We start from the raw sequence: 21,302 nt of genomic DNA, 5'->3' as shown, positions 1-21,302 counted from the left end.
TGCCAAGCTGGGGCTGGGGCCTCCACCAGGCCCACGTACAGGCAGGGAGGGGCTTCCAGGACAAGGAGCCCTAGGGCCTTTGGCAGCATGGCCTGAGAAAGTGGCCCCTGGGCAGCAAGGGATTCTGGCCATAGAGGAGCAGGTGCCCAGAGCCAAGGACGGTGGACCCCCTCCCCCCCGGATTCCCACCTGGGGAGGGCGCTGATGGGTCTTGGTTTCCCAGCAGAGGGCCCTGAGGCTGTGTTGGAAGGAAAAGAGACTTGCCAGTCCTCACTGTGGAGGCTTCAGAGCTTGACCCAGGTCGCAACCTCCCAGAGGTTCTGCACTGCTCTGCCTGGCTGCTCAGCCTGTTCTGTCCACACTGCAGCCAGGCACTGCAAAGGCTCAGGTCCACCTTAAGCGGGCAGCGGCTGCGGAGCTGGCGGGTGGGATTTCCTGCAGGAGGTGGGCCTGCCCACAGGCCTATCCCAGGCTGGGGCAGGATGCCCTGTGCTTCCCGAGGGGCACTCCACCCTGCCTCTGGGAGACTGAGGGGCTCACTCGACCCTAGCTAGCTCTCCCACCTACACACACTCCCAAACCTGCAGTTTGGGCCAGGAAGCCCGAGAATCCAGAGCCCCCTGCCCTCCTTACCGTGACCACTAGCTGGACTCGGTCCAGTCGAGTGGCCCGAGGACTGTGAGATGGGCAAGAGATAAACACTGAAGGTGCCCCTACAGTGTCACAAATTCTCTACCCCCATGAATGCCAGGGGGGCTCCAGATGAGAGGGGTCTGGCCCTATTCGGGATTAGCATGGAGCAGGGACATCAACCTGACCCCAGGGACAGGCTCCGAGGTGTTAAGGGAAAGGTCTGTGCACACAGAGGCCCGGGAGGGGACCGACATGCCACTGCGCCAGGGCCTGCGGGCTGGGAACAGGGGGCCTGGCGTTCTCCGCGGTGTCCACTCGGTGGGCCAGCACTGCAGGTGTGCGACGACGGCTGCGTGGCTTCAGAGTGCCGCGGGCACTCGCCTGGCCCGGACACCAAGGCGAGGAGCGGCCGCGCCGGGCCCAAGGTCCTGAACGCCGCGCCAGAGGCCAACGCCGGCGGGGCCCAGGGGGCTCGGCGGCTCCACAGTCTGGGCGGCTGGCACCCAGCGCCCCCGAAGGTGGGCGTGGGGCGGGGCGGGGGCCGGGCGCGGGCCGGGCGTGTCCGCAAGGGGTCCCAGCGCCGCCCCTCCCCGGTCCCGCCTCTGGCCCCGCCCCGGCCCCGCGCCGCCCCCCGCCCCCCGCAACCTCCCCGCCGCCCGGTCCACCTTAAGGGGAGCGCTGACATCAGCGCGCCGCCGCCGCCGCTACCCGTGGGGTGGGATTTCCTCCGCCGCCGCCGCCGCCGCCGCGGGTCCTGCGCCGCGTCCAGCCCGCCCCGCCCGACCCCGGCCCGACCCCGGCCGGCCCCGCCCGCCCGGCCCCGGGGAGGGATGCGGCGGCGCGGCGCCCAGGATGCCCCGCAGCCCCGGGACGCGCCTCAAACCCGCCAAGTACATCCCGGTGGCCACGGCAGCCGCGCTGCTGGTCGGTTCCAGCACCCTGTTCTTCGTGTTCACGTGAGTCCCCCGCGTCACCGGGGGGCACAGGCGGCCACAGCCGGGCCAGAAGGGGCAGGGGCCAGTACAGCGGGGGATGCAGCTTGGCAGGCCTGGGGGGACAAGGCCTGCGGGCGGGGCAGGGTAGGGGCCAGGGGCCTGGAGGGCTGGGCACGACGGGGCTGGCACCAGGGCTGTGGGTGATGTGAGCCCCCCACCTGGGCTGAGACAGAAACAGTGAGTGTGACTGTATGGGGCCACCAGGGACAGGTGAGTTCTCTGTGTGGGGACACTAGTGCCTGGCGGGCACCTCAGGAATGTGCCAGGCCCTGGGTGTCAGTTGCTGGGCCCAAATAGGAGACTGTGTGCAGTGGCCGCCCAGGGTGTGGCTGCAGCCCTCCCCTTCCCACAGGCTGCATGAGGGAGAATGTGGGCTGCTGAGAGCCACCAGCTCCTCCAGCAAGGAGCTGAGGGCGGCTCTTGGGTCCCCTCCTGGCTGTCCAGCCCAGGGCCAGAGCCAAGTGGTTCCCGCGTAGGTGTGGCCTGGCCAGGCTGCCACGTGCCTGCCCCAAAGCCACCCTTGATGCTGGCCTGGCAGTGCCCTCCACCCTCCCTTGACCTTCTCAGGAAGGCTCGGGGTCGCAGCTGGAGGGCCCAGGCCAGGCCACACCCAGGGACACTGGCCATGTTGGGCACTGGGACCCTTGAGGCAGAGGGCAGGCAGGGCCCTGGGCCCTCGCAGGCAGAACTTCTTCACCTGAGACAGGCTGGCTCACGAGTAAGCCTGCTGACAACACCATGGCTGTGGGGCACCCCTCCAGGGCTCCTTCAGGTGCAAGGAGGGGAGGGGGTTCCAGGTTTCAGCCATGCAGATCTGGGACCATCCGCTTCCACAAGTCCCATGCTGAGACAGCCCAGGTGACTGGAGCAACCACCGCCCAAGCCTTTCTGGGAACCTGAGGTGTCACAAATGGCCACAGCCCGTGGGGCCTCTGTTCCGAGTCAGGACAGCCCATGAGTGTGAATGAGCCTGGAGCAGGGGTGAACAGGAGCCGGCCTGGCACCATTCACCTCAGCAAGAGTGAGGGTGGCAGCTGTGAGGATGGCGAGTCTGCACTGGGTGCCCGTGGAGGCGCAAGAGCTCCCTACCTGGACGCCGGGGCTGGGGGGGCGCCACAGGCTGCCAAGAGCGTGTTTAAAAAAGGCCTGTGTGGACGGGCTTATTTCTGGCTTTGGCAAGCAGGCGTGTTCTTGTTACTCAGATGCTGCTGGCTGTGGGGCAGAGAGGAGAGGGGCAGGTGGGCAGCGAGTTCAGGGTCTTCTGGAGGGGTGGGGCCTAGCCCGGTCCTGGCCCTGGGGTCCCCCACACCCAGCCTCAGGTGTGCTTCGTGATAGCCGGGCCTCCTTGCTGATCCTGGTGTCTCACTCCCGAAGTGCGATTCAGTGTTTTTCCTCCCTGACATTAAAAGTAATACATGTTCTCTTTCAAGAACTTATGAAATGCAGGGAAATAAATCTTTAAAGAAATTGAAATCAGCCCTACTCCAGAGATCCTGCCTGTCTCCCTCTCCTCTCCTCCTAGGCTCACCTGAGCCCCGCTGTAGCGTGCTTGTCATAAGCCCTTGCTGTGATTTCAGAGGGCCCTTACATGGCCGTCCTATGAACTTGACCATCCCAAGATGTGGGCACTGAGGCTCCGGCACCCTGCGAAGTCTTCCCTCCTCAGTTTTCAGAGCTGGGGTTCTGGGTTCAGGGACACCAGCCCAGTGAGGGGCAGGGTCCCCTCAGGGCACTGCAGGCCTTTGCCTGTGTCCTGTCTTGTGTGTGACCCTCTCTGCCTGAGAGAATGTGGCATGTGCCTCTGCAGGAAGATGGGGGTGCAGGGGCACCAGCTGGGGGCCAGGCGCAGTCAGCTAGCCAAGGGAGCCTTGATCACCCTTAGGACAGGGTTCCCCTGAGCCCCTGAGGCCTCATTCCCCGGGCCAAAAGGCCACTGGGGACCCCAGCCCACCTTGACCCTGGCTCCACCGGGGTCCTCCAAAGCAACTGGGCTCCTGAAAAGGGGTTCTATGGGGTGAACCATGCCTACCAACACCACTCTCAGTGTGCCGAATTCCAGGCAAGCAGGGGTTCCAGTGGTCCCCTCCTTGGGATAGGCCTCTGGTCACCCGAGCACCCACACTTTTACCCTTTTTCTGGGTCCAGACCTGCTGCAGACTTAGACATGTAGCGAGGAGGGAGCAGCCCACTCCTGTGTCTTCTCTACCCTGCCCTTGGGGCCCCCACGGGGTTCTCTCTTCTCTGTCTTTATCCCTTGAACTTCACTGGATGCTGCGTGGCCCCAGGCCTCCTCTCTACTCAGTAAACACGGGTTGCCCCCTTTGGGGCAGGTCCATGCAGGCAGCAGCTCCTGACATCATGCAGGGTGGGGAGGCAGGAGCCTAAAAGACCAAGGACCCCTCCCGCGGCCCAGCTCACTGAGGGTGACGTGTTACCAGGAGAGGCTGTGGTGTGGGAAGGATCACCAGAGGACAGGACATCTCCCTTGCAGAATGGGGAACGTCCTGAAGGGCAGGTTCCCACAGGCCCTTCTCCTCCAGGAAGCCTTCCTGGGTTCCTGGTATAGTCGTGTCCCCTTGGGCCCCAGAAGCCCTTCACACTGTGGCTCAGTGCCAGGCTGGGTCAGGTGCTGAGTGGGTTTCCAAGAGCCCCCAGGCCAGGTCTCCGCCTCAGCCCCTTCCTCCTCCCAGAGCACTTTGGCAGAATGACAGGGAACCAGGAGACATCAGAAAGCTAGGACTGCTTTTGGATTATCAATACCTGGGGCCAGGCTGGGCCTTCTGTCCAGGGCCAGGGGGCTGACTTCTGGGATGTCACAGAGGATTCTGTCCCCAGGATGGGCCTGACCCCTCCGCATGCCCAGAGGCCCCGGCAGGCTAGAAGGCCCAGCATGGGACAGTGGAAGGGCAGTCCCAGATGGACAGAGCCCCTGGCGGGGGCCGCACAGGAAAGAAGGAATCTTGGGGTGAGCCCCCTGCCAGGCCTCACTGCCTGTGGCCTAGGGTATCTTTGGCCGCCTGAGCCTCAGTTTCCCCATCTGCTCAGGTGTCTGCAGGGATCGGATGGGTGCAGGAGGACTGAGGCCCTGCCTAGCCTGACCAGGGCAGAGTGGCCACAGACCCTCTGGTCCCGGGTGCCCCCATGTGTGAGCGTCGCTCTTAAACACAAACAGTGTTAATGAAGAACCCGATTTAAATGAAAACGTCTGAGTTAAAATTTTCCATTCCACATTTAGCTGTGGCGTGCATACTGGCCCTGCAGAACCCCCCACCCCCACTGGGTGGTGTCTCCCTGCTGGGCTAGGCGGACTTGGGGCCTCAGTCTGGGTGGGGTCCATGGCAGTGGCGTGTGGCCCTAACACTCAGGAGGCGCGGGCTGGATAGAGAGGAGGGCTTCCAGCCTCAGAGCTGGGCCGCCTCCCACCCAGGCCCACCCTGGTCCCCGCAGCCTGGCTGCAGCCAGCAAGGGGTGGCCAACCCTTGCCTGGAGCATGCCGTCCTCTGGGTGGGAATGGAGTGTTGTCCCTGTGGGCAGAGGGGCCCTCCTGGAGCCTGGGACAGGCTCCAGGTGGACTGAGCAGTACAGCCCGCCAGGCCTTGCCCGCAGAGCTTGCACGTCCTCACGTGTCCTCGTGCTCACCTGGTCCATAGGGGTCATAGAGACCATGAAGAGGGGGTTGGTTTGAGGAAGGGCATGTCTGCATCTGTGTGTGTTCGTATGTGCATATGAGTGTGTTTGTGCATGAACGAGGACGCAGGTGTGCCTGTGTGGCCGTGTGTGCCTGTGTGCGCCAGCGTGTGCGCGAGCGGGCAGGTCTGTTCTCACAAACATTTATGCACGTGTGCCTTGCTTTTCAGCACACGTTGGTGTGTGCTCATGTACATATGCCTTTTGAATGTGGTTGTGTATGCACGTGTGTCTGTGTGCACGCATATCCAGGTATGTGTTCACACGTGTGTGTCCTAGAGCATATTTGCATCTGTGTGTGCACTACACATGTATGTGCATGTGTCCCTGCATGCTCATGGGGACACGTGTCTGTGCATGTGCCTGCTGGCTCTGGCCAGGGAGCCGGTCCTCATGAGGCATGACCCAGGCTTGGACCCTCCTTCTGGCATGGCCTGGGCATAAAGGCCCCCTGAAGGAGGATGAGGGGGGCAGGAATGCATGGGAGGGCCTGATCCTGGGTCTGAGTCAAGCCTGGGGGCCTGGTGATAGTGGGTGGAGGGGCCAGTGGCTCAGGTCCTTGTTAGAGACCTGCCCCCCCCAACATCCTCAAGCCTGCCTGACACCAGTTAAGGCCCCAGCCCACTCTCCCCGGTATGTGTGGCCCAGGCGTGCAGGGGGGTGGTGCCCATAGTGGACAGAGGCCAGGTGCCCACCACCTCAATGCAGATGTTGCCCTTCCCAAACATGGCCCTGTTACTGTGCCGGTGTTGCCCCCCCACCCAGCCCTGGGCATCTCATTCAGGGCAGCTGTCCAGCCCATGCAGCCTGGTGGGGGCCGTCATTGAGGCTCAGGGAGGACAAAGCAGTACAGGCCACCTGGGCCAGGGGAGACTCCTGTCAGTGGGGGTGTTAGGGGCTGCCCGTGGGGTTCAATCCCTGCCTGCCTGCATAATAGTTTGAATCCCAGCCCAGACGCAGACTCACCCCGTGGTCTTGGTATGTGACAAGCTGTCCTATACCTGTTCCGTGTCTGTAAAATAAGGAAACAGACGCACGCCCTCCCTGAAGCTGGAGGGGTGGATTTTGTGGTCCACCGCACAGGGCAGGTGGGCGACAGACTCAGTACCCACCGGCAAAACCTAGACAGCAGGGATGGATGCTCTGAGCATCCCCCCAGCCCGCGCATGTCCTCTTGCCAGCAGCGCCCACCCACTGCACGCCGTGTGTGCACATCTGCCAGCCTCAGCGCACCTCAGGACCTCTGGGCTTCCTCCTTTCCTGGGGCAGGCTGGCCGCCCTGGCACGGATGGCGCAGGTGCACAAGAGCCCGCCTTTGCCTTTAATGCTCTGCTGTCATTGTCTTGGACTTCGTGATCCCTTTTAAACACCAGGCCCACATTTTCATTTTGTACAGATTCCATAGCCAGTCCGTCCCGGAAGGTGCCATGGGGAGCTGGCTTGCACCACCTGAGTGGGGCCCGCAGTCCCCCACTTCTCCCTGGCTCCTGGTTCTCTTGAGCTGACGGCTCCCACTTGCCAGGAGAGCCCGTCCCCACTGGCCTTTTGGCTTCTGCTCCCCACCCCGCCTTGCCAGGCAGACCATGCCTCATGGGCCCACTGTCACCTTGCTGAACGGGATCGGATCAGAGACCACAACAGACATTGCGCACCATCTGTATGCCACGCTTTAGCACGCAGGGATGGGGGATGTGGAAGGCGTGTACTGGTGGGCACTCTGGGCTGCCTGGGCAGGGGGCGGTGGAGGAAGGCCCTCCCTGCAGAGGGAACCTGTGTCCTCAGGCAGTGCGTCCACCTCCACAGCAGGCCCCGGAGAAGAGGAAGGGGTAACTTGCGGCTCCTGGCCCGCGGAGCCTGCTGCCGTGGGAAGTGGAATCTTTAAATAGCCTCTCGCTTTCCACTAAAAATAGCGAAGTTCTGCTGCCATGGAGGTGGTTGCTGGGGTGGCGGGGCTGGCTCCTGGCCAAGCCAGGCGTGGGCGCACCAGTGCGGCCGGCGTGCGCTGCGGTGGTGGGCAGGGCCGTGGGCACTGCTCACCCTGCTGGAGGCCACGATACCCTGCTCTCTTGGTCAGGGCTCCTGTGGGGTTCCCTCTGGTCCTCCAGTTCCACAGAGGGGCTGGGTATGGGGAGGGGAACAACCCCTCAGGTGCCCCCACTTGTCAAAGCAGCCAGGAGCCGTGGGAGAGATCAGGAGCCTGAGGCCAGAGGAAGTTTGTGGGAGCCAAGTGGATGGACCCAGGGACCTGCTGCAGGGTCGGGGCAGGGGGCCGTAGGTTATGTGCCCTGCGGATCTCCGCAGAGAGGGTTCTGGTCAGGTCCCAAGAGGGCTGAAGAGGTTGCTGTTTGTGCCAGAGCACCCACTGGGGAGGTGTGGGATACTTATGGGGTGCCAGGAATCTGGAAAGGCTTCCGGGAAGGGGGTGCAGCCTTGGAACCATGGGCGTGGGTGTAGTGAGAGATGGTGAGTGGCTGAGGGGGGGTCTCGTGCTTTTCTAGAGTCTCCAGGTGTTCTGCATTGTCATGTGGATAGTAAGGTGACAAACTAAAAAGAAGGGGCTGCCTGGATGCAATGTGCCCAGTGGCCCAGACATTGAGACTGCACCCCTCAGGGAAAAACAGGGGTGCCACACACCATGCATTTACTGACTGAGAATTGGAGCTCCCCATGTCCCAGATTTTCCCTGGCAAAGGGGCCCCGCTGGGCTGGGGACAGGTCTGGGTGAGGACTGGGGCTGGCCTCTGTCTGTCATGGCACACCGGCAGAGTGGGCTCGTTTCTCATCCTGGACTCCTGCCTCCAGTCCGCCACCCCTCTTAAAAGTGGGAGGTCCACAGGCCTCTCTGAGCTTCAGTTTCTTCAACTGTGGGTTCAGTTCCTAATAGGCACCCGGAGGGTTGCTGGGGTCGGTGTTGGCATGCAGGCAGCCGCGGCCGTGCTCGAGACGCCCAGCCCCAGTGGTTGAGTAGAGAAGCAGCAGGCTGATGCGCAGGGGTCTCCCGGCGGGATGTGGCAGCAGTGGCCTCCCTGACTGTCATGCTGAGCGCTGATGGCGGCCTTCGATGGCCAAGCCTGCCTACGTGTGGCCACGCCTAATTCATCTGTCCCCACGTCCCATCCCCACCCGTCTGCTGCACCCCCAGACCCAGCTCTGCCCTGCTGTCCAACGCAGGTGCCCATGGTTGACTCGAGCTGTGTCCCCAGCTGTTCCTGTCTACAATGGCATCATCTTCCTCTTTGTCCTGGCCAACTTCAGCATGGCCACCTTCATGGACCCTGGCGTCTTCCCCCGAGGTAGGGCCCTGTGCTGGGGCACGTGATCTGCTCCCTTTCACTAGAGTGTGAGTGGCTGACATGAGAGAGCCTTTCGGGGTGGGTCCTGGTGGGTGGGCTGGCAGAGATCCGGGAAGGACTCTCCTGCCAGGGAAGTCACTTTCCTGCCACCCTCCCCTGGCCCTGGCTCACAGCGGATGAGGACGAGGATAAGGAGGACGACTTCCGGGCCCCGCTGTACAAGAATGTGGATGTGCGGGGCATCCAGGTCCGTATGAAGTGGTGCGCAACCTGCCACTTCTACCGCCCACCTCGCTGCTCCCACTGCAGCGTCTGCGACAACTGCGTAGAGGTGACCGTCCCGCCACCCTGTCTGCCCCCATGCCCATGTCCCTCCCCTCCCACCCACCTTGTGCCCTGACTCACTGCTCCTGCCCAGGACTTTGACCACCACTGCCCCTGGGTCAACAACTGCATCGGGCGTCGCAATTACCGATACTTCTTCCTGTTCCTGCTGTCACTCAGCGCGCACATGGTGGGTGTCGTCGCCTTTGGCCTGGTCTATGTGCTGAACCACGCTGAGGGGCTGGGAGCTGCCCACACCACCATCACGTATCCTTGGCTTGACCACAAAGACAGTGTGGGCTGGGGGCACTTTCCACAGGGGAAACTGAGGCTCAGGGGGTGGGGTGACTGCCTGGGAGTCCCCAGAGTGCGGGTGGCCATCCCTGGTTGGGTGGCAGTGGGAGTGGCTTGTCCACAGGCACCTTCTCTGGGTTTTTGCCTATGGCCATTGGCCTTAACAGGCCAGCATGGCCGTCATGTGTGTGGCTGGCCTCTTCTTCATCCCTGTCATCGGCCTCACTGGCTTCCACGTGGTGCTGGTCACTCGGGGGCGTACCACCAATGAGCAGGTGCTGACCCTAGGAGGGCCCATGCAGTGATGGGGATGAGGGGTCCCCTATGGGTCGAGAGGGCCCGGGCTACGGCAGGACCGTGTGGGGGTGGTGTCAGGGAAAGGCTGCCGGAGCCGTCAGCTGAGGTGGCCTGCACAGCTTCCGTAGCAGGAGGATCTGGCCCTGGAGACCCTGGGTGGGGCGTGGAGTGTGGGGCTGCCCTGCTCACTCCCACCTGTGGACACTGCAGCCACCGGTAACTCAGGGCCCAGAAATTCTACAGCTTCCTGCAGGGACTGTCAGGGTGAATGGGTGGGGGGCACCCATGGGCTGACCCTGCCCACTCTGCCTCTGAGGAACCCCAGTTGTCCCTGCCTGTCCCCCTGTCCGCCTTGGCCTGGACCTTGGGTGGCCAGGCTGGCTGAGGGGTCCCATGTCCACAGGTGACGGGGAAGTTCCGTGGGGGCGTGAACCCCTTCACCCGAGGCTGCTATGGGAATGTGGAGCACGTGCTGTGCAGCCCTCTGGCACCCCGGTGAGGCCTGGAGGGGGAGTCAAGGGGCCTCTGCCGGGTTTGGGGTGGGCAGGTGTGGACCCTCAGCCTGGTCGACCTCTGCCTCTGGCAGGTGTGGCCAGGCTTGCCTTTGGTGAGTATTCAGGCCGGGTCACCCTGGCCATTGACCCCTCTGCCCCTGGTGCAGGTACGTGGTGGAGCCTCCCCGGCTGCCGCTGGCTGCTCGCCTGAAGCCGCCTTTCCTTCGGCCTGAGCTCCTGGAGCGAGCTGCCCCACTCAAGGTCAAGCTTAGTGACAACGGGCTGAAGGCTGGCCTGGGCCGCAGCAAGGTGGGGGCCCTGGGGTCAGGTAGGGGATGGGGTAAAGGGCAGACCCTTGAAGGCAGGAGGCAGCTATGTTGGAGGGGGCCTAGAAATGGAAGGGGGAGACACTGGGTAGATTCTGGAGAATGGTCTAGGGCCCAGGGCGGAGTCCCCAGTTATGCCCCACCCCTGGCCCACCCCCTACCCACCACTGACCACACCCCCTCCCAGTCCAAGGGCAGTCTGGACCGGCTGGATGAGAAGCCGCTGGACCTGGGGCCGCCACTGCCCCCCAAGGCGGAGGCTGGCACATTCGGAGGTGACCTGCAGACCCCACGCCCGAGCAGTGCTGGTGAGGTGGGGGTGGCCAGACAGAGGGAGGGACATGGACTGACCCCAGCCTGACCGTGGTCCATCTCCCCAGAGAGCGCCCTGTCGGCGCAGAGGACCAGTCCCCCGACACCTGCCATGTACAAGTTCCGGCCTGCCTTTCCCTCGGGTCCCAAGACGCCCTTCTGTGGGCCTGGTGAGCAGGTGAGGAGGCCTGGCCCCACCCCAGGAAGCCCTGCTTTAACCCTCCTGGAGACCCTGCCCCCAGAGGTTTCACCCCAGAGGTCCCACTCTTAGAGGACTCACCCCAGGAAGCCCTGTCCCTGGGGCCTTAGGGTCATAGAGAGCCTTGTGGGCGCCAGCAGGACCTCACCCTCTGGGCATCCCAGCTAGGCATGAAGGAAGGGCTGGCACAGGCAGTCCTGGCTGGCCCCTTCTCCTTGGCCGGCATTGCCCGCTGGCCTGGTAGGCGGCTGCCCCCAGGAGCAGTGTGTGTCAGGATGCCTGGAATTCCACTATTAGTCACTCTGTAAGGCCCACGGGAAGGCTTCAGAAGAATTTGAGATTGTTTAAGAAAGCTCATTTATTTTTTCTCAGTTGTGTAAGTACTCTACCATCACTGTGGAGCAGTTGGCAACCCTGGACAGCCTGAGGAATGATCCAGAATGCTGAGCATTCCCAGGCTGCCCACCCTCTTTCACGGCCATCTGAGAGGCGAGCCTGTGACTGGGCCGGTATGCCTGGACCGGTCGCCTCCCCTCAGGACTGATGCCCTGATGCCCTGCTCGACCCTGTGTCTCTGGACCCTCTGGGCTGGGCAGGGAGTCTGGGCCTTCTCGGCCAGCGTGCCATGGTCCTGCCCCAGGAGGGGTGTCGATCAGCTCTTCTTGGGAATGGGGGGCTTTAGGTGCCCTTGCCTGCCTCATCTTCCTGGGATTGTCCTGGATCCCACAAGGATTCTAGCCAAGTACCCTGAGGCCACATTTGTCCCTACCAGTACCCTCTCTGGGTTTTGAGGCTCTGCAGTCTTGTCCCCAGCCCATGCCTGTGCCCTCATGCCTCAGTTCACGGAGACTCAGAGAGGCCCCTCCTCCCTGTTGCTGTGGCTGCCCCTGGCCCCTCCGCAGGAGGTCCTGCCCCGTGGGGGCTCTGAGGGTCCTGCCCTGGGTAGCAGCAGCCAGCTCTGCTCCTACAGGGCCGTGACTGCAATCCTCAGCCCTGAGGTGCCGACAAGAGGGCTCTGGGTCTCTGTGTGGTTATTACATGTCCTTGAGGTCCAGCTCCTGAGGTTATCCCCACGGCCCCCTCCTCTTCCGCGGGAAGTAGCAGCAGAAGTGTGCCCAGCCTTCCCTGGGGAGGCAGCGTCTGGGTGCTCTGTTCTGCCCTGTCCCGCTTCCTTCTGTGGTGGGCAAGGAAGAGGTGGTTAGGGGGTGGAGAGCTTCCAGGAACAGCTTGTCGGTTACACATGTCACCAAGATTGTAGCCTCTGTGGGGGCACAGAGCACCTGGTGGCCGGGCAGTGGAAGACGTGTGCCCTCTCTCCCCACAGGTCCCTGGCCCTGACTCCCTGACACTGGGGGAGGACAGCATCCACAGCCTGGACTTTGCATCAGAGCCCAGCTTGGACCTCCCTGACTACACATCCGGAGGCTTGCACGCAGCCTACCCACCGTCCCCGCCACTCAGTGCTGCTGACACCTTTTCGGGGGCCTTGCGCTCCCTGAGCCTCAAGGCAGCAAGCCGGAGGGGTGGGGACCACGTGGCCCTGCAGCCTCTGCGCTCTGAGGGCGGGCCCCCCACGCCCCACCGCAGCATCTTTGCCCCTCACGCGCTGCCCAACCGCAATGGCAGCCTGTCCTATGACAGTCTGCTTAACCCCGGCTCTCCCAGTGGTCACACGTGCCCAGCCCACCCCTCTGCCGGCGTGGCCAGCTACCGCTCGCCCTACCTGCACCCGGGGGCGGTGGGTGACCCGCCACGGCCCCCGCCCCGTAGCTTCAGCCCGGTGCTGGGCCCCCGGCCGCGGGAGCCCTCACCTGTGCGCTACGACAACCTGTCCAGGACCATCATGGCCTCCATCCAGGAGCGCAAGGACAGAGAGGAGCGGGAACGGCTGCTGCGCTCTCAGGCCGACTCGCTCTTCGGTGACTCGGGCGTCTATGATGCGCCCAGCTCCTATAGCCTGCAGCAGGCCAGCGTGCTGTCTGAGGGCCCCCGCGGGCCTGCCCTGCGCTACGGCTCCAGAGATGACCTGGTGGCGGGGCCCGGCTTCGGTGGCGCCCGCAACCCCGCGCTGCAGACCTCGCTGTCCTCGCTGTCCAGCGCCGTGAGCCGGGCACCGCGGACCTCCTCCTCCTCCCTGCAGGCCGACCTGGCCAACAACAATGCCCCTGGGCCTCGGCCCGGCAGCGGCTCGCACAGGTCCCCAGTGCGCCAGGGTCCCCCCTCCCCACCCAGCACACCCCGCTCACCCTCCTATGCAGGCCCCAAAGCTGTCGCCTTCATCCACACGGACCTCCCGGAGTCGCCACCCTCGCTGGCCGTGCAGAGGTGGGTCCTGGCGGGCAGGGGGCTTCCCAGCACAGGTCAGGTGTCCGGCTGCCTGTGGGGCCTCTTGGCCGAGCATGCGGGTGTTGCCTGGGAAGCCAATGGCTGCCTACGGGGGTGGGCCTCACCCTCCTTGGAGGCTCCTGGCCAGACTGTGTGAGGGTAGCCCGGCTCCAAGGATGCCCTGATACGTCTGAGGACAGCGGGGCAGGAGGATCTGCACCTTGAGCCCAGGGCTGCACATTCTCTTGCAGCTGGTGCAACCGAGTGTAGGGGGGACCCTGGGGCTTCTTCCCCTGGGGACAGTGTTGGTCCTGGAGCCTGTGTCTGGGAGACATCATCCCACAGCAGAACATGCTGCCCTGGGTGCTCATAGCCCCAGGAAGTAAGGGCTTTCTTGCTCAGATATGGGGAAACTGAGGCCCAGAGGGGCAGGCTGGTTCCAGGCCCCCAGCAGGTGGGTAATAGGATGCTGGACTGGCTGGCTCACAGGGTCAGGTCCAAGTATATGAGCTGAGCACCTGGGGTGTGCTGGGCCCCAGAGTGGGGGTGTGGGTATCGTCAAGGCATCACCTCTGCCATCTTGAGCATGGGCTCAGTCAGCAAGGAGGCCCCTGCTGTGGATGCAACTGGCCCAGTGGCCGGCAGCCGCACAGGGAGGTGGGATGGCAGCCGGAGGGAGGTGCTCCCATCCTCACGAGCGTCTGGGCAGCGGTGTCAGAAATGCTATTGGTCAGTCCTGGGCAGGCTGGAGGGCAGGTTGACAGCCTCTCATTTTCCTAGGAGGGAGCAGGGAAGGAGCCACAGAGTCACCACTGGGCTCCCCAGCTTGGGGCGTGAGGACAGTGCAGGGCCTGGGGGCTTGGCCAGTGTCCATCTGGCCTCCCTGTGCCAGTGGGAGGGACCAAGGGACCTGGGAGGGGGATGATGGCCGTTCTGACATCTGTCTGTCCTGTGACAACATAGCCCTCCCTCGGCAGGCTGTGCACCCCCACTCATTTTCTGGGTGGGACCTTTTGAGCTCAGAGGCAGGGGCCACCCCGGGGTTTGTCTGTGTCTGCGTCATCTGTCCTGTTGCCTCTGCCGGCCTCTGTCATGCCGTGGTCCTGCGTTCACTGTGTGTGTGCGTGTATGTGCTTGTTTTGATGCAGGGACCACCCTCAGCTGAAGACCCCCCCAAGTAAGCTTAACGGGCAGTCCCCGGGCCTGGCCCGCCTGGGGCCTGCCACTGGCCCCCCAGGGCCCTCCGCCAGCCCTGCCCGGCACACGCTCGTTAAGAAGGTGTCCGGCGTGGGTGGGACCACGTACGAGATCTCAGTGTGAGGACTGACTGCCATCCATCCGCCGTGGAGCCCCGGGGACCAGGACCCCCAGCGGCTGCCCTCCTCTCCCGACTTCTCTGCCCCGGGAGACAAGGAGGCCCAGGCCTGGTGTGGACATGTCAGCGGAAGAGACCACGCCTCCACAAGCCTGTCCCTCTTCCTCCACCTGTCCATCCACCCATCTGCTCAGCAGGGCGCGGCTGGGCCAAGGGCCACCAGGCTGCAGGATCTGTGTCGGTGCCCCTGCTCCCACAGGCAGGGGTGGCGAGGGGGTGTGGACTGCATCTGCACCCACTGCACCCGTGCCCCTGAGGTGGTCCCCAGGCTGGTCCCCACCTACCCCCCTCACAGACGGGTCACTGTGGCCCAGAGATGGACAGAGAGGCCTGGGTCCCCGGCCGTACTGGACCGAGGCCCCACCACCTGGCTGCTCCTAACTCATTGCCTTTCAGGGACCCGCTGGAAGCTTGTAGCTTGGCCAGGCCAGTTCTTCTTTGGGGAGTCCGGCCCCGGCCTACAGGCACCCAGCTCTGGGATTGCTCTGGGTTCTGACAGACAGGTGGACGACGGACAGACAGACAGCCAGCTGTGGGTGGGGTCCTGGCTCCATGTGTCCTGTCTCACCCAGCTGGTGGGTGCGTCCCCGTGTCTGTGCGCTGAGCTGCCATGCCACGTCCCATGTGTTAACGCTCGGGCCCCCGCTGCCCCCACTGCCGGGAAACTCGCTTTCATTGAAGCCTTAACCTCTGCTTTATGCTCTTGTGGGAGGCGACTGGGGGGCAGAGAGGAGCAGGCATGGGCCGGACACTGCCACGGGGCACCCATGAGACCAGGAGTCCTCTCCCTGCCAAACTGGAGATTCCCTACCCCAAGGCATGCCAAGTCCAGGCCCTGCAGGAGCCTCGGCGCCCTCGTGGGAAGCACATGGGGGAGGGGGTCAGAGCTCCGCCTGGCGCCAGGGACCCGAGAGTAAGCACACGGCAGCGTCCGCTTGCGTTGTGTCTGTTTTATGTTTTTATATCTACATCTATATATCTATAATTTTATTAAAAAAAGAAAAAGAGTCATTTCGATCCTTTCCTTGAGCAAGGCTAGGGCTGTTGCTGCAATGCGGGGGCTCCGGGGGCGGGGAGCAGAGTGGGTCAGGCTCTGGGAGAGGTGTTGGCCAGAGATACGGGCATTCTTCGTGGGTGTTTCCACTGACTTAAGCTGAGTTGGAAGCTTGGGAGGTGGGGGCTGGCCGGTGGGTCTTTGGCTGATGAGCACGAGGTTCCCGTGGGTCGGCGTCATCCCTGGCGGTAACAGGTTATTTGGAGAAAGGTTGGGATTGCGGCTACCCCAGGAACCCCTGGGAACCCAAGAGCTTTTAGGGGAGATGGAGTGGGGGGTGCAAATGGAGCCACCCGTTGGCTGAGGGCCCCGTGGGGGCCGTTGCCGCATCCTGCGGCTACACTCACTGGAACTCACCCTCTTGGCAACCTGAGCCTCCCCTACCCCCCACCTCCCATTGCCAAATGTGGGGGGTGGGGGCATTGGGAATCCGTGGCTCTTTAGGGCTGAGATAGCCAGGGCAAAGACTGGGGGTTCTGGGGCAGGGGCTGGCCCAACGTGGGAGGCTAGCCGGGCCTCGGACCCTGCACTGGGCAGCTCTGCCCCATGCTGACCTCCACCTTTCTGCTTCTCTCTCACGGGACGCTGCGGCCCCCAGGGGGCGGATCGCCACCTGCAGCCGTGGATGGGGCCGGCGTGGCCAGCCCAGGGTGCCCCCCGGCCTGCACCTATGTCACCTTGGCCTCCCTGAGGACCGCCCGCCGCTGCGGGCCCCCTGGAGCCCGGCCGCTGGGGTACTCCCCCGAGGGGCTATGTGCCGCCTGCACTCAGCCGCCTCCAGCCTTTTCCCCAGTCTCTCGGGGCCTGAGCGGGACACCAAGTAGGCAGCTCTGGGGCCCGAGAGGACAGGCCAGGAAGCCAGGCAGCCACAGACCCTGGGCCGGGGGCTGGGGGTTCTCTCTCCACCAGCCGCACCTTGACTGACTCCCAGCCCCCCGGGGGCTTGTGACCCTGTGCCCACCCACCTCAGGAAGTCCCCACCTGCTGCAGGGGGTCCCACTCCCCAGGCAGGGGCCCCCACTCCCCAGGCAGGGGCCCTGGAGCTGCTGGGACCAGCACCCTGACCTCCCCGCCTGACCGAGCACTTTAGACGCCACTTCCTCCCCAGGGAGCCCAGGCCTCTGTGGGTTGCGCTGGGGTGGGGGTCTCAGGTTGCCCCTGCAGGTCACTGCACTCCCTCCTCCCCACACCCAGCACATGAACAGATGCCTTAACCTCTTGGAGCCGCCAGCCTGGTGAGCCATCCGGGCCCTACCAGGGCGGGGAGGAGACCCTGCCAGTCCAGTGTGTTCCTGCTGACTGCTCTACCCAGCCCCTCCCGGCAGTCTTCACTCTTTCACTCCGAGATGTGGTACCTGGGGGAGCTCAGAGGGCCCCGCTGCCCATTGCCCTGCAGTCCCTGCCAGCCAGCCAGGGCCTGGACGCCCCCAGGGGCAGGGCAGGGCTCTGGCCAGCTCTTTTCCTGCCTGGGCGGTGCCTCTAATTCTCCCACTTGGGGATGAGCAAGCCACAGAGCTATTCTCTATTGTTCTAAAAGGTATTTCCCCCACCCCAATTTAATGCCCTAAATAAAATTTTTGGTGTTTACCTCCACAGCTCTGTCCACCAACGTGGTCCCCTGTCCTCCGAGCCTTGGGGCAGTGCCAGGAGGCCGGACTGGACAGGGATCCTAGGTTGGGGAGGGGACAGGAGTGGGAGGTGGGGGGGTGGTGGCCGGGTGAAGTGTGGGGAGGGTGGGGTGGTCGGCCGGATAGGGGCAGAGGGTTATGCAAGGGGTATGAAGTCAGTGGGTCGGTGATTCAGGGCTGGGAACCTGATCCTTAGGCCTGCTGATGGCGCCCAGCCCCAGGGATGAGGCCAGAGGGCCCCAGTCCTGGCTCTCAGTGGAGACCCTCCTGCAACACCCTCCACTCAGAGCCCTCCCTGGGGGCCTGGGGCGGGCTGGGGGCTTCCTGTGGAGGGGCTGCCGCCCAGCAGGCGGGTGGGGCACGGGCGCTAAGGCAGGGACACCACCCTGAGGAAGCCTCAGTGTGAGATTGGCCTCAGAAGGCAGCAAAACCTCCTGCCCGCCCCCCCGCCCCGTTTCCATGGAAACAAGCTCGCGCACGGCACGCCCGTGTGTGTCACGACTATATGTCCAGCAGCAGGCCCAGCCCTCAGGACAGACCCCGCCTCCACCCTTCTCCGCAGCTCCTGGCAGGGACGGTGCGTGGCAGTGCCGTGGGCAGGGGCCGGCGCGGCCACTGGGCACCCGGGGCAGCGCCGGCCGCCTGGCCTCCTCCTCGCTGGGGCCGCTGGGCCTCCGGCCTAGAAGGGCAGGAAGTCGTCCACCTCCAGGCGCAGGAACGGGCCCAGCAGGGCCCGGAGCTTCCAGACAGCGGCGCGGCTCAGCAGGGGAGGCACCAGCCCCTCGAAGGGCGCGGGGTCCACCACGTACACGTAGGCGGCGGTGCAGGCCAGCAGGGCGCCCAGCAGCAGCCTCAGGGCCAGCAGCCTGCGGGCGGCGGCGGTCAGGGGGCGGGGGTGCCCTCGGGGACGGACCCAGGGGACTGGGCTCTGCCCGTGCACTCACGCAGCCACCTACCAGAGCTGGCCTTTGACGCCCTCGGAACATCCCAGCTGCGGCCTTGCCTTTGCAGGGGAGGGGCCAGGTCAGAGTCTGCCCCCCTGGGAAGGGGGTCCCCTGTGCTGTGAGTTCTTACCCCTCACACCCTCACCCAGGACAGGCACCTGCAGCCATGTCTCAGGGATAACCGGTCACCTGGCTCTTGCTGGGGCTCCCGCCCTGGGGCCTCCTCTATTGAAGCCCACGTTCCCTCCCTGAGGGGGCCTCCAGGCTGAGGCCAGACTGGGAAATGGTGTGGGGTGGGGGACTCACCGCTATGCATGTCATCTGCTGCTCCTTCCTGGCCTGGGTGCGGCACTGGGCGCGCTCCCTGGATGGGGTGGGAGGGCTGCACGGTCAGGGCCATGTATGCTCCCCACCCCCAGCCTGTACCACCCCCTTGGTCTGGTGCAGTGGAACTGGGGAAGGGTCAGGGTCTGATCCACCCCATCCTGGCTGGGACAACTGCCCCTTTCCCAGTTCAGCCAGGCCCCCCAGGCCCCTAACCCTGCACATCACCCCAGAATCTCCAGCTGAATGTCCTCCATCTGGTCTAGTACTCCCCGGATGTCCTTCTTGAGGTTCTGGGGGGCAGAGGAGATAAAACAGGTCCTCTAACCCTGACTACTCTGCCGTATGCCCCTGCTTCTCAATGCTCCTCTGACCCCGCACCCTCTGCCGACTCCCTGCTCCTGTCAGCCTCGGGTGTCATGCTCTGGGGACCTACCAGGAGCCCAGTAGCCTGGTTGTTCAGGGCCATGTGTACCTCGGCCACGCCGTCCCACACCTGGAGGGAGAGGAGAGGCTGGGTCATGCTCCAAGGAGCAGGACCCACGGATGTGTCCCACCAGGTGGGTTCCCCAGCGGCCCTCCCACCCCAGCCAGCCGGGCACCTCGGTAATGGCCATCTTCTTCCTCTCAAAGGACAGTCGGATCTGCTGTAGCTCATTCTGGGGAGGGGCACAGTGTGGGCACAGGCAGGGCCAACGATGTCCGCTCCTTCCTCCTCCGGCCACCGAGGACTGCTGCATGGAGAACCGCCCTTCCCCCCCCCCCGCCCCGGTCTGGCTCCTGGGGACCCACCTGAGACTGCTGCACGAAGGACTCCTCCCCCCGGCACAGCTCCCGCCGCAGTAGCTGCAAGGGCGCCCTGTCCTCCAGGGGCCGAGTATTGGCCTGCTCGGGGGGCTGTGGAAGAGCCCTCGGGTCAGCCCCAAGGCCGTGGGCAGCATCTGTGGTCATGGACTGCCTGGGAGTGGGGGTGGGGCTGTGCTGCATGGAGTCACAGGGTCATTCCTGGCAGGTGCCCTCTGTCCTGCTGTGGCTGGGTGTCTGCCATGCACTTACCCAGGCCAGGGCCGTACAGCTCGAGTGCTCCGTGCACAAGGGCAGGAACTGCTGCCCTGGCCCCAGGAGGGCCCCCAGCTGCTCCCGCAGATCCTGATTCTGTCTTTTCTGAGGGGTTGGGGGAGGGAGGCAGAGAGATGGGGCTGCTTGTCATAGCTGCTTCTTGGGCAGGAGACAGGCAGCAGGGGCTAGGGCCGAAGTTTCAGCTCTGCAAACAGCTGCAAGTCCATTGCACAGATGGGCTCTGGGCCTGGGCAGGCCCCACAGCCTCTGTGGGCTCTTCACTCACCAGATTCTGGTTTTCCTGCTCCAGCTGGAGGAAGGACTGCTCTGCAGGATCCAGGGGCACACTCTGGAGCGGGGAGGGGGCTGCCCGGGGCGAGGCTGGGGTTCCTGACCCCGTCGGCAGGGGCGGGCATGGGCAGGGTCTGGGTCCTGAGCTGGGGGATCCCCCCTGCCTGGGTGCCCCTTGCTCTCGTCCTGAGTGCAGGGGCCAGCCCCACCCCAGCCTTGCCTCCACTTGTCCTTGTCTCGCCCCCGCTGGGTCTCTCGGTCTCTGTCGCTGCATCTCGCCCCCTTCGCTTGCAATGTAGTTCCCAGGTACCTCACCCCCGACCCTGGGCCCCCCGCCCCCTGCCCCCGGAGGTGGGAAAGGCCTGGCAGACTCTATGGAGTGAGTGGAGCTGAGAGGCACCAGGCAGGGCCACCTTACAAAGCCCTGGCAGGGTGGATCCAGGCATCCTCCGTGGCTGCTCGAAGCTGAAGGCTGGGGGCACTGGAGGTGGGAGTGGCCACAGGGGCCCAGGGTTTTGGGCCCCTCCATTCCTCCCTGTAACCCCTTCCTAACCCCAGGTCCAGGCTCTAGCCTGGCCCGACCTGCCACCCTCTTATTGAGGGCCCTCTAGGTGTCATGGCTCACAGGTCTGCCTCAAGAGTGCCTGTCACAAAGGCCTGGGCACAGCCAGGGAGGTCACAATGGGCTGGGGTTGTGGCCAGAGCCAGGGCTGGGGGGGGCCCCTCCCACCAGGCCCCTGCTCCTGAAGTGCCCTTGTCTTGCTCCCCCCCACCCCCCATGCCTCTTCCCCACCCCAGCTCCCCCACCTGCATCAGTTATTTTCTGAAAATGTGAAACAGATAATGCAGATGTAAGGTTAAAACAAAATCAAATGCCAGACGTGGTATCCAGTGTGGTCCTCCCACGTCAGTGCCCACCACCCACCACCCACAAGCCTGGTGGTTAAGCTCGTTCTGAGGTTCGGCTGCACGCTGTACGCAGCTGGGTGGCACCCGCCCCCACCTCCTCTCCGCACGGAAGAGCTTATCCCACAACCTGGCTTTTCTACCTAGCTGATCTTCGGGATTCTATTTTTTAAAAATCATTTATTGAACGTTTGCTTTAATAGTTCTCCAAGGATGATTATCATCCTCTTTATAGGTGGGGACACTGAGGCACAAAGACACTGAGTCACGTGCCCAAGGTCACACCACTGTTAAATGATGGAACCGATACAAGATTGGCCTTCAGTGTTTCAGAGGTCTTTTTTATTTTTATTTTTATTTTTATTTTATTTTTATTTTTATTTTTATTTTTTAAAGATTTTATTTATTTATTTGAAGGAGATAGAGACAGCCAGTGAGAGAGGGAACACAAGCAGGGGGAGTGGGAGAGGAAGAAGCAGGCTCATAGTGGAGGAGCCTGATGTGGGGCTCGATCCCATAACGCTGGGATCACGCCCTGAGCC

At 63.8% G+C, this 21,302-nt stretch overlaps 2 protein-coding genes across 6 annotated transcripts; one reads left to right on the top strand and one right to left on the bottom strand.

The window, feature by feature from the left end:
• Positions 1–1,406: 1,406 nt before the first annotated feature.
• Positions 1,407–17,195, top strand: ZDHHC8 (zDHHC palmitoyltransferase 8). 5 transcript variants are annotated; one of them, XM_045815161.2, is made up of 12 exons: positions 1,410–1,589; positions 8,487–8,608; positions 8,782–8,939; positions 9,027–9,199; positions 9,399–9,501; positions 9,927–10,018; positions 10,185–10,326; positions 10,531–10,651; positions 10,724–10,833; positions 12,179–13,179; positions 16,207–16,342; positions 16,803–17,193. In XM_045815161.2, exons 1-12 carry the CDS (start codon positions 1,486–1,488, stop codon positions 16,845–16,847), a joined length of 2,307 nt encoding a protein of 768 aa, XP_045671117.2. In that variant the 5' UTR covers positions 1,410–1,485; the 3' UTR covers positions 16,848–17,193. The 5 variants fall into 5 exon arrangements, with proteins under 5 accessions (XP_045671119.2, XP_045671116.2, XP_045671117.2 ...); XM_045815160.2 differs by having other exon boundaries at positions 1,409–1,589; positions 10,531–10,618; positions 16,207–17,194; XM_045815159.2 differs by having other exon boundaries at positions 16,207–17,194.
• Positions 17,196–17,915: 720 nt separating this feature from the next.
• On the bottom strand, positions 17,916–20,383 carry CCDC188 (coiled-coil domain containing 188). The gene is made up of 9 exons (XM_045815138.1): positions 19,850–20,383; positions 19,561–19,668; positions 19,297–19,401; positions 19,107–19,163; positions 18,941–19,000; positions 18,733–18,797; positions 18,487–18,544; positions 18,193–18,239; positions 17,916–18,102 (listed from the first exon to the last, which is right to left on the bottom strand). Exons 1-9 carry the CDS (start codon positions 20,381–20,383, stop codon positions 17,916–17,918), a joined length of 1,221 nt encoding a protein of 406 aa, XP_045671094.1.
• Positions 20,384–21,302: the final 919 nt, after the last annotated feature.

Source organism: Ursus americanus, chromosome 30 (genome assembly GCF_024610735.1).
Source record: "Ursus americanus isolate L20-20 chromosome 30, mUrsAme1.1.p, whole genome shotgun sequence".
Lineage (NCBI taxonomy): Eukaryota > Metazoa > Chordata > Mammalia > Carnivora > Ursidae > Ursus > Ursus americanus.
This window is presented reverse-complemented; position numbering and strand designations above follow the sequence as displayed.

Bases quoted from the DNA above. Each gene is read 5' to 3' on its own strand.
- ZDHHC8 (XM_045815159.2), top strand. From the start codon at position 1,486: ATGCCCCGCAGCCCCGGGACGCGCCTCAAACCCGCCAAGTACATCCCG. The intron at 9,200-9,398 runs GTATCCTTGGCT...TTAACAGGCCAG, and splicing joins GCTGCCCACACCACCATCAC to CATGGCCGTCATGTGTGTGG. The intron at 10,652-10,723 runs GTGAGGTGGGGG...CCATCTCCCCAG, and splicing joins CCCACGCCCGAGCAGTGCTG to AGAGCGCCCTGTCGGCGCAG.
- CCDC188 (XM_045815138.1), bottom strand. From the start codon at position 20,383: ATGGAGGGGCCCAAAACCCTGGGCCCCTGTGGCCACTCCCACCTCCAG. The intron at 19,001-19,106 runs GTGCCCGGCTGG...CTCTCCCTCCAG, and splicing joins AGAAGATGGCCATTACCGAG to GTGTGGGACGGCGTGGCCGA. The intron at 18,545-18,732 runs GTGATGTGCAGG...CACCCCATCCAG, and splicing joins ATTCAGCTGGAGATTCTGGG to GGAGCGCGCCCAGTGCCGCA.